The 12431-nt window shown below is 36.3% G+C and overlaps 1 protein-coding gene across 3 annotated transcripts in view; it reads left to right on the top strand.

Annotated features, from left to right (window-relative positions):
• LOC121408945 (oxysterol-binding protein 1-like) overlaps positions 1 to 12431 on the top strand; it is an 82927-nt gene that overhangs the window by 18110 nt on the left and 52386 nt on the right. Inside the window, exon 1 of one of the 3 annotated variants that reach the window (XM_041600681.1) lies at positions 6253 to 6877. The exons of 1 other annotated variant lie outside the window; for it this stretch is intronic. In XM_041600681.1, coding sequence (XP_041456615.1) covers positions 6817 to 6877 — 61 coding nt within the window. In that variant the 5' untranslated portion in view covers positions 6253 to 6816. Of the gene's footprint in view, positions 1 to 6252; positions 6878 to 8956; positions 8992 to 12431 lie in introns of those variants that run through there. One more of the 3 variants, XM_041600682.1, reaches the window with a different exon arrangement.

Raw genomic sequence — 12431 nt, 5'->3', positions numbered from 1 at the left:
TTTGGTCCAATTATCACTTCTATCTAATCACCATTTTGACTATGACCATTTCGTCTCATAACCAGTATTACCAGTTGGTCTAATATCCATTTCATTTTCATTCATTTTGCACAATTTAACACTTTATAGTCAAATTAGACCAAATGGTATATGGACTATTGGCTATTGGACCAACCGGTTATTTGACGGAATGGCATTAGACTAATGAAAGTAGACCATGTGGTGAGTGGACGAACTGATGGTAGACCAGTCACCATATGATACATTGTAGGAGACCAGTTGGCAATTGGACTAATTGACATAAGACGAATTGGAAATAACCATGCAAGACAACCTAGCAAGAAGGGGCCACAGTATCAACTTGCAATCAGATGTAATTAGGGGTCATAATGGAAGAAATGGAACTAGTGATTGGGGGAATGATTGTAGTGCAACTTTAATATCTTCTTACATGTTAATTGTACATACAACATGTGCATACATGTATCATTAGGTCACTGCTGGGACTAAAACCCGGGTACCCGGGTCCCGCCCGGAAGCCTCGGGTACCCGGTAGAAAAATCAATACCCGATACCCGAAAATTGCTCACCAGTATAACGTACATTTGATTTGTATTGCGTAGTGTAAGACATGATTGTAAACTCATCACAAAAGTACACAAGTCTCGTTTTGAATCTCACCAATTACCCTCGAAATATCCATAAATATACTAGTTTTTCAAGTGATGATGATGTGACTGAGATCGTTCAATCGTCGCCATGTTTCTTTTGCAGCGCAGTGACGTCATCCAGCCACTGCGACGCAAGCCAATTTATGAATGAAAATATAGTAAGCATGCGCATTGCAAGCCCAGCGGCTCCAGCCCCACGCAGTATTCCGTCAAAACAAGTCTGCAATACTCTGTCACCTCGTACCAAAATCGACCTAGAATTCCACTTTCCTTTATTTCATATGAATTATGAAAGGTATTCTCAGAGGATCTGTTTTCTCACTGATACCACGCAGGTAAGCAAATTTTATTACTTCTTGCTTTTCCATCAAAATCTTACGAAGTATCGTCGATGTTGCGTCGTGTTTGTGAGTTTGTAGAATCTATCGCTACGTGAGCAAAGTCAATTGATTTCCGGTTTCGGAGCATACGAGGCGCCAGCCAATCACGTTCTTGATACCATTTTCAGTTCATCATAAACCGAAAATGGTAACACGATCGTGATTGGCTGGCGCATTTGACGCTCCGAAACCCGGAAATCAATTGACTTTGTTCACGTAGCGATAGATTCTACAAACTCACGAACACGATGTAATATCGACGGTACTTTGTACGATTTTGACGGAAAAGCAAGAAGTAATAAAAATTTGCTTACCTGTGCAGTATTGGTGAGAAAACAGATCCTCTGAGAATACCTTTTATAATTCATATAAAATATAGAAAAGTGGAATTCTAGGTCGATTTTGGTACGAGGTGACAGAGTATTGCAGACTTGTTTCGATGGAATACTGCGTGGCGCACGGGAGGCTTGCAATGCGCATGCTTACTATATTTTCATTCATAAATTGGCCTGCATCGCATTGGCTTGATGACGTCACCAATGGGGTTTTTCCACCAGTCATATTTCGAGCGACATGATTTTCGGGTACCCGCCCGAAAATTACCACGGGTACCCGAAGAGAAAAAAACCCGAAAGTCCCAGGCCTACATGTATCATTATGTCACTGCATTGAATACATGTACAGTATGTACATGTACATAGGACATTGAATGATTTACATGAAACAAAAAATTATTGTTTTATGATATTATGTTCACTTCAACTGAATAGCAATGTTTTGTGATACATACATATTTTGATGCTGATTCTGACCATTCTAAAAAGATATTTTTGTAAACATTAAAATTACTGAAAAGTCCACCCCACCAAAAACTCGATTCAACAAGCATAACACTGAAAATTTCATCAAAATCAGATGTAAAATAAGAAAGTTATGGCATTTTAAAGTTTCGCTTCAGTTCACAAAACAGTTATACATGTATGCACATCTCGGTCGGTATGCAAATGAACTGATGACATCACTATTTCTTTTGTATTTTATTATATGAAATATGAAATATTTTTATTTTCTCGTCATTGTCATGTGAAATCAAGTTTCATTCCTCCATGAACATGTGGAATTATTATTTCAACATTATGTGCTTCAGGCAAGGGGGTCCTAATCGTCAAATTCGTAAAAATTGAAATATTGTATAATTCAAACAATGAAAAACAAAAGAATTAGTGAGTGAGTGACATCATCAACTCTCTCATTTGGATGTAACTGGCTAGTTCATATAAATATTTTGTTAAAAATAAGCAAAAACTTTGAAATGTCATAACTTACTTATTTTACATCCGATTTTGATGAAATTCTCAGCTTTGTGCTTGTCTGATTTTCTCTATTGAGTTAAATCAACATTTTTCTGAGGTGGACTTGACCTTTAATAGTACTTTTGTCTAGAGCTATTTCATGTGACAATGTCATAAATTTTGTAGTTTTAATAGGAATGCTTGAGTCTTGTGAGTTTACATGTATAATTTATGAACTACATGTATGTATTGTTTGACCTTGTCAATAATAGACAATACTCTGAAAAATTGCTTCTAAGGTGCCCTGGTTATCCAGGCTTTATTTGTTGTTTACTGCTTTGTTGAAAACTGCTTTCTCTACCAATCGAATGTTTGCCAGGTGGGGGGTGGGGGGTGGGGGAATAATATCCATGTGCCATTCCAAATTTGAAAATACGTGTAAGTGGCTCTGGAACTAAACTTTATTCTTAAAGTGGGTGTCGCCGGAACAACTCTAGCATCAAAGATTGCTCAAAAGCAACTGACCATATTAAAAAATGGGTTCTCTGCAACTACTTTTTGACAGGACTTGCGTCACCATATAAACACGCAGTGGTGCGCGTGTGTCACATTAATATTGATTCTTACGATCAGACTAGCACTAGCTTGCTGTGATTGGAGCGCGGCGCATGGGGCTTCGATTGCCCAGTTGGCTGAATAGTTCATGATAATGGGTGCGCTCCTGGACAAGGAATCACAAATTTGAGGCCAATTGAGGGTCTCCTGAACACAAAATAATTGGAATTTTTAGTTTTCTATTGGTGATGCTGTGGAAAAGTAATTGAAGTTTAAATGGGGGTCTCGACCATCGCACATGTATACATGTAAATGTGGAGAGAGAGTGTGTTACTTCTTTTCTTATACTTCAGTGATTCTGTCGCAAACAGTTTTTTGTCTAGACTTTTTGTTGTTTTTCATGGAAAGGAGATTACTGATCTGATCGTTAAGTATTACAGGTAGTGTATCGGACTATGATTTTGGTCCTCTTTCTTGTCCTGAAGGTTGGTTGAAAGTTGGTAACTACTGCACATATCAGGTACATTTACGATACACGATCTTATGCTAAATGTAGATCTACATACTGTATGTTGAATTTGTAGATTTCCTTTGATTTAGAACGAGAGCCTCACACAAAATTTGGAAAAAGTTGATATTAGCAGTTTTTCCAAGAGTCAGGCAAGTTTCTTGTGAGATGAAAATAGTTCTGATTTAGGTGCAGTGCTCTTGGGAAGCTCTGCTCCCTTGTCAGTTCTACTGACAACTGAAGATGTTCAAGATCAAATGCTGCCTGTGTAGAGTATGAGATGGGAATATACCCTGTCCAGTTTTTCTCAAAGGGAACCATTCTTCAGTGATTTGTGAAAGCTGTGCCAGGAGTAACTATCTTTGGACGGTTTGAAATTTGGTCGATAAGACCTACGTATGTATATGTAAGGGGTGTTTAACAAAGATTTAAAGGTAAATGCCAGTTTTGGTAACGATATCAAAATGAGTTCGTACAGAATCCAGTGAAATGACCACCAAAGTGTCTGTTTGTATAAATAAACATATATGCCGAAGGATTCTGGAAGAAATTGTGTAATTGCTGAGAAATCAGCAAATAAGCACAGGATTCGGGTCAAGCGTCGGACATTCGAAGCAATGATTATACACTCCCACGTGCGCTTATCTGTGTTGGTGATCTTCTGTGTTCTGTGCGAACATTTTTCAGCGTAGATTTCAAGATTTCACAAAGTTCAGTTTATGTAACTGTTCCAGATCTAGATCCTCGATGATATACTGACAATTAAGCCTTGTTTAACAGACTTTCTCATGAAATCAGTGTTTACTGCAACTACTGGCATTTCTCTTGAAGTATGATTTTAAAAACACCAACGCGTATATGATGCTTATGTGACGCGCAATCTTATTGATTAATATTTTGCAATCATGCCTTTTATAACATAGACAACTAGACATTTAAGTGTGACTCTTTTGTACCCTTTTCATAAACCCTTCCTCCAATTAGCCGCCTAAGAGTAATGCGGATAATTCAATAAAGATTGCTTCACAAATTCCAAAAATAAGCCGCATTATTTTTATGAGCGCCCGTCCTGAAAAAGGCGGATAATCGTCATGACAACTGGACACGCCCCCTCCGATGCGGTTGTGTTGGAAAAGGGTGACCTTGTGACCGCACCATGGCAATTATCCGCATTATTTGGAAATGCGTTCATAAACTCAAAATCTTGTCCTGATGCTGCTATTATGCGGATAATAGCATCAAAATAATGCAGATAACTCTGGTCCTCCTCCAATTTTAAGACCAAATTATGCTGCTATTAGCCGCATAATTGGGTTTATGAAAGGGGTATAAGTCAAACAGCCCCCAGGTTGAACATGATGTGTTCCATGCTTCCCATTCCTTTGATGCAAAATCCTGTGTGGATGCCACAAGTTATTGTGGGAATACAGATGAACCGACCTCCATGGTCTATCCAGGGATATGGAACAACTTGCTTCAGGAGGTTCAGGTACATGTATGTACCCAAATCCTATCTTTTTTGTGAAAGGGGAGGGGCTGTTTTTCACAAATAAATTTGAAGTGCGAGTATAATTATCACTACAGTTTAATCAATTTCCAGTTGTGTGTATTATACATGTAGCATTGGTCTATGTTCAATATGTGTCATGTATTTGTACACATATTTTTTTTCTATTGGTCAGTAGATTACTATCCACCAGAATCATTTGCCATAATTATATGTACATACATGTACACATTTTTGTGACCAATTTGCTGGATTCTTTTTTGAACACTGATGATTACCCCACTTGAAATTTAGATTCTTGTTTGTGTTAGCTCTAATTGAAATGCGAATATAGACTTGATAGTTTGAAGAAGCGGGCCCCTACATACATGTACATGTCATCAGTTAAACTTTAAACAATAAGCAGGAAGTTTTAACTGACTTCATCTTGAATTTATGACTTCCTCAGGTACACGTAACCAATGAAATGGAATTATTTGTCTCGTCTTTCGTTGCAAAAACAATGTATTCTTGATGAGCAGCGTACATGTACGTGTACATGCATGTAGAAAACTACTATTTGTCATTTCCTGAACTTTTGGATTATAGGAATTTCTTAATACTTCAATATTCTCCAGGTTAATGTAAACCAAGGGGGTTCAAATTTCATGAGCTACCATAAAAGAGACATGGTACCATTAATGTATGTGTATGGTTCATAAAATTATCACACCAAAATACTATAGCACGAAAAACCACAAATAAAAATAGGTGAAATGTAAGATATATACTATAACATAGATAGGCTCAGATGTTCGTGTGTAGACTCATATTTGACAATTCAACCGATAGGGTCTATATTGAAGACTAGACTCCAAAGACTTTGCCACAGTACGTAGTGAATCTAGTCTCACTAATTCAGACTCTGCGTTATGTACTTATGTGAATTGTGAAAACCAAAAGTCTTTGCCTGCAGACTACTCAGTTGCCTTGGCAATTTTGGTAATTTTATATTACATTTTCAGTTGCATCATAGTGCATACTTTTATACTATACAATGTATCTGTGAGGCTGATTTTTCATAGAATAAGTATTGTAAATTGTATGGCTTCTGAAAAGCATGTTTTCCTGCATGTCATGGGAAATGAGCCACATGAAGATATTGCGTTGTTTTCCACTGTATCATTGATACTCTATAATCAGCAGTGGGCGCCATGCAGGAAGCAGTTTTTGGTGTTTATCTATAATGTTACTGAAGTGTGACCTGACATTGATGTTTACCTGTTGCTTTTTTGGTTGTTGTTGGGAAGGAAACTGTGAATGAATCATTGGTTGAATTGCAACACCACCTCTGATTTTACAGTACCTGAATGTTTCATTGATATGTGGAGTTTTGAAATGCAAATTATACATACATGTAGGCCTACTTACGGTACCTGACTGAGGAGAGGGAACTGGGAAAATAACAGCTTCTTGTGGATTATTGTTTTGTAACATTCTATTGAGTAGATCTGGATAGGTTATGCTGCAGATATTTCAAAACATTCTGGAATGTAACTTTCTGCTTGATTTGGCTGTCAAGTCATCATGCTAGTTGTTGGAATAGTTTTCTGATCTGTCAAAGCTCACCGAGGACCAAGCGAATGAGATCTCTGTGGAATGTGGCATTGCGACGTCGTCATCGCTGCGGCTCATTGGAGTAGTCAGCTGCTTGGCTAATCATGTAATGAGCTCTACCTTTCTCTCCCTCTGTCTGTCTCTCTCTCTTTCTGTACTAAACTTGCACTCTGCCATACCACCACAAGTACTTGTTTACAACGAGAGGGATTAACCGATCTTGTTAACTGCTGGCAATGTTCATGTTCATGCACGCGACCAACTTAACGACGAGGAGCTCGTTTTCGCCGGCTCTATCAGCTCTCGCATGGGAAACTGGCTGATGTGTGCCTCGTGTAGCACCATGGCTGGGGACAGATTATGGCCAGGTAACGTGACGTCAGTTTACTCCTGTAGGGGCTGATCAAGGAAAATTCAAGTCAGAGGAGGGCCTCCTGACTATGCGATAAACTTTTGTTGTTTCTTGTTTGATTCATTTATAACAGTTGCATGCAGATATGATGAAAGATGTACATTTATCAAGTGATGTTTTTGTCAGTGAGCGTATCAAGCCAGTACAGACATATTTTCCGGCTTAGTGCTAAAACTTCCTTGCATACATGTATGTAGCAGCAGATTGCGTGTGGAGTATTGTATTCCATTTTGATTTTTTGTCTAACCATGGTCTAACATAATCATTGATTATTTAGGCTAACATGGATCTCTTTTGACTCCAGCTGTTTGCTGGTGTGGTTATGGAATCTGTTTCAAGGTCATGGTATTCATGCATGAAATTCATGATATCTATTATGAAATATAATCTCCATCTTTCTAGTTTGTTTGTGCTTAGCCCCATGAAAATGAACAGTTTGACATGACTCATTTTGATTATTATCCTGCCATGTCATTCTTGCATGGATAATTTGTTTTCATACAATGTACATGTACATGTAGTTCTGAAAATCTATTTTCTATTTATATTTTCCACGGATATCTATCAAAGCAAAAGAAATAAATATAATATACATGTATCCTGAAAACAGAATGCATCATACTTCTAGAGCCATGAAGAGGTCCACCCTAAAATCAGACTGCCTTGAAGTTCATTATTATTCACTGATCAGGAAATTATCTACCCTGATAAAAAATACTTTTTTGCCAGTGTGAAAGAAAATTACTTTATATATTCCTGAAAGGATATACCTGCTAAATAGTAGGCTCATGTACTTGCTGAAATTACAAGAAATTTTGTAAGTTTTTTTCCAAGGTCATGGGTACATGTATTTAGCAGTGCGAAAGCAAATTATGAGAATTTTCTCATCAGAACAAGCAGTTGGGCATGAAATCTTTGGCCTTGCCTGCTAATTAGATCATAGGCCTACTATACATGTAACTACATGTACCCCTTTCATAAACCCATCCTCCAATTATTCGCCTAAAAGTAATGCGGATAGGTCAATAAAAATTGCATTCACAAACTCCGAAAATAATCCACACTTTTTTTATGAGCGCCCGACCTGAAAAAGGCGGATAATTGTTATGGCAACTGCACACGCCCCGTCCGATTGGGTTGCGTTGGAAAAGGGTGACCTTGTGACCGCACCATGGCAATTATCCGCTTTACTTTGGAAATGCGTTCATAAAGTCAAAATCTAGTCCCGATGCTGCTATTATGTGGATACATGTAAATGCAGCATCGAAATAATGCAGATAACTCTGATCCTCCTCCGATTTTACGACCAAATTATGCGGCTATTATCCGCATAATTGGGTTTATGAAAGGGGTATTACTGAACAAGTTCTTGTAATTGTAATTTAATTGGCATTCAATTGATTGAGGTGGTATGAATGCACCTTGATTTGAATAAATAAATAAAAAAATCATTTGCATTTCCATTCCAGCTGCATTTCCAAAGTAAATTATGCAGCTATTATCTGCATAATTGGGTTTATGAAAGGGGTATTACTGAACAAGTTCTTGTAATTGTAATTTAATTGGCATTCAAGTGATTGAGGTGGTATGAATACACCTTGATTTGAATAAATAACTTGAAAAAAAATCATTTATTGAAATTTTATCAAAATACAAGCCATTTGAAATTTGAAAATGAGTGTGGTATTCAGAAAAAATGCTTTTACATGTAGTCAGCTGCATGTGTGTAATAGCCCACTTAAAAAAATAGTGAATGAAATAACACAGCAATATCATAAATTGCTACAGTTTTCTCAATGACATGTATGTATGCACCTGACCATGATGGAAGCATATTTCAGAGAAGTGCAATATTCTATTGGACATACATGTAACAGGACCGTATGTAAAAAAAAACACATTATTGTATGATTTATTATTTTTTTCCTTCCATTATGGTAAATAGTTTTCACTTTTATGCAATATTTGTTATTCTTATTTGGTATTAGCTACATATTTGTTTATAGCTTCAAAATTATTACTGTTTTATTTCAGCTGGGCTGCCATGGACACTCATACAGTGGCCCAAAGGTATTCCAATTTGATTTTATTAATTTGATTTTATTCAGTTTTTGTTTGTCATTTCATATGGGTGCATAAATTTGAATTAGTTTATTTTCATATCATTTTGATCATTTTTTGTTATAAACACTTTTCATACTGTCTCATGCATGTACATGTATACTGTACATGTAGTCTATTCATTAATCATATTGAGTATTATTCACATTATTGTTATTTTTTTGTTTTTACAATATTTTGTCGAATCGTTTATACCAATTTGATGTGAGCAACATTACTGTCTGAAAAACCAAGAATGTTATCTAGCAATTTCAATTTCCAAGTATACAAGTGATATTTACAGGATCTGTTTGAAGCTACATGTAATTGGTGCATTGGGTACATAGAACAAAGTAAAGTGCAATTTTGCTGTAAGTTGATTTCTTATATTACATACTTGCATTGCATGCATATTTGCTCTTTTCAATCTGAGTGCAATGGGGGGGGGGGCGAAGGTTGAATTTCATATGTTCATTTGGAGGGGTCCCTTTCATTGTTGGACAACTCAATCATGTTTGCATGCTTTCTTTTGATTTGATGGCTTTTAGAAATTAAAAGAAAAAGATTCTTGTCAAATTGAGTACTGAAATAGACAGGTATATAGTCCCATATATTTGATTATTTGTGCCTTTCAAATTCTCTCATTAGGAGTAACTCAACACAGATTTTTTAAAAAAAATTCCTGGGGGGGATTATGAATCCCCTTTGCATTATGAACTTCTGTGCGAGTTTTGATTGAATATTTCGGTCTTGGTTCAAAAGATTATGAAAAATCCCATACGGGTTATTGAACATTGATCAACATTACATGTTGCATATAGCTTGTCAGTTTGGTAGTCCACATGGAAAAATCTTGTAGGCCTATTATAAACCTGTCAATTAACATCAAGGATACATAAAGGCACAAAGTAAACTATGTGTAGGAGTGATGGGCAGAATGCGTTTTCAAAGAGAAACAGAGAGAAAGGGAGAGAAAAACATACTACCCGGCTAAAAGGTTTTGAGCGAGAATGAGAGACACTTAAAGTTAGGCCATTTTCTAAATGTCACATTTACATGGAGCCCAAGCTCAGAATTTATATTCACCATTTTCCAGCAAGAGATCTCCACACACAGTACCGTTCATGTCACCAAAGGAGAACATGGCCATTTCCTCCAACATTTTCAATCATGTTCATAATCTGCACATCTATGTAGGTGGTTATTGAAAATAAATAAGCCCACATTGGCACATTTGACACCCCAGTCAACAATGATATATTATTAGGTATGAATTTTATTCTCTCATTCAGTATGATTTTAAAGATTTATGTCATATTTATGTTGTTTTTCTTCTGGACAGGATGCTATTAATATTTTGAATACATACATTATTTATTTTCTATATTCATATTGTGGATAAAAAGATCTTCCTATAAACCTTGATTTAATATCAAAGTACAGCAATATTCGTACATGTAGGTTGGCAGAATATTTTGGTCACTGCAACGTTAAGAGTAAAACAGAATATCACTCATTCTGTTCTCATGATTTATGAATTAAAGAGTAATGCAATGTAAAAATAAAACTGAAGGATTTTAAAAGAGAAAATAGTATTCTTTCAGCAAGGCTGTGATGAGCTAGTTGCTGATATTACGAGAAACATTTCAAAATTGAAATTTCAGTTAATGATATATGAACACAAAAGAATGCCCTATTACTGCCGGGTTGTGACTTCACAGTATTAGGCAGAACATTTTCACATTGAGAGTAGTCTCCATTTATGTATGCGTGATGGAGGGATGGGGGGGGGGGGGACGCAGTTACTTCCTCCAAATTTGGGAGGGGGTATATGCACTTTGAAAAAAAGAAAAAAAGAACTCACATGCATTAGTAGGTGAAGAACCAACGAAGGGACATGGGGCCGTATTCTGAAAATTTGCCTTATTCTTGTATCATTAGAGTTACAATAAAATCCGTATTCTGAAAATTCTTGTATCTATTCTTGTAAATTTTCTTGTAACTTGTGCTAGGTGCCTATGATGTCAGAGCTAGAATTATGCGTAAAGTTAAAAACAGCGCATAAATATCCCTTTGCGCAAGAGAACATATCAAGATAAAAGGTATTCTGAAAATTCTCTTGTCTTTGCATTCTGTTAACTTCCTTGCAAAATACAAGAAAATTTACAAGAGGTAGGGGGCTATTGTAACTTATTGTTACATGCGATATTTGTCCGTCTGCAGTAATTATTTCTTGCTGCATCCTGCAAGAACATGTTTTACAAAAGGAGACTTTCCAAAGACATTTAATGACGCATTGGTAAACTTTTCAGCAATTAAAAAATGGTGTTGGAGATGATGAATCTTTTCAGAGAAAATATGTCTTTGAGAAGAGCCACGTTGTATTTTTAGCATAAAAGCGCACAAGCAAAATGATTAACGAAAATATATATATATATATAATTTTTTCATTAAAAATTATGTGTCTGTTAAAACCACATCACAAATGATGATATTTTCATTCTTTTTAAAGAATAATTTTTCAAGAATTCATATCCCATAACATATGGAGGAGCTGCTTGTCTATGACATCACAAAATCACAAGTTTAAAACTTCACAATTGTGTTATTTTTTGCTGGATTTTCATCAAGCCATTTTGCTGTTATTAAAACCAACTTATTTAAGATGAACTTCACCTTTATACCTACATGTATCTTGCCTGGGTTTGTAAAGGGGGGGGGGGGGTGTTGTCTGAGTGTAAGTGTTATATTTCTTTTGGTTTGAAGTGATATGGTTTGGGTGTTTTTGTTTGGTGCATTTCTCCAGGTGTATGTATTCTGATTACCGGTTGGCCTGTTAGGCCTACCATTTTTCTTTTGCTTTGAGAATTCATACAAATATAAAGCAGGGATGTAATTACTCATCCCTCTTGCTATTTGAATACCCTGAACATTGAACAATATTCACCATTCTATTTTCATAAGAAGGGGCCAAGTATTCAGTCACCTCCCTGTTAAAGTGTATGAGTGAATCTCCTGAAGAATCCAAAGAGTAATACATAGGCATACAGTAGGGGAAAACTGCAAAGTAAACCCCTTCACTTATCAACTGTCAGCGGTGATAGATTCCAATTTTATTTGAATTAATGCTTTGCCTTTGAGAGTCTCAGAAGTTAAAAATTAACAAATCTCAAGAACTTTCGAGTACAGGTAGATTGATTAATTAGACTGGAGTGATAGTACATGTACGTACATGTAGGTATTACGCGCACATGTACATTTATACCTGATACACTGCTTGTTTAGATCAAAATACTCTTACATATGCCCTTCTGTTTCTTAAAAACTGGTGTACTCTTTTAACTTGACTATTTGCTTGTCATGACATCGTCTGACATACTCAAGCATGCATGTTCATGTACATGTATGGA

The sequence above is a fragment of the Lytechinus variegatus genome, chromosome 2, assembly GCF_018143015.1.
Source record: "Lytechinus variegatus isolate NC3 chromosome 2, Lvar_3.0, whole genome shotgun sequence".
Lineage (NCBI taxonomy): Eukaryota > Metazoa > Echinodermata > Echinoidea > Temnopleuroida > Toxopneustidae > Lytechinus > Lytechinus variegatus.
Note: the sequence above shows the minus strand (reverse complement) of the source record. Positions and strands in the feature narration are given on the sequence as shown.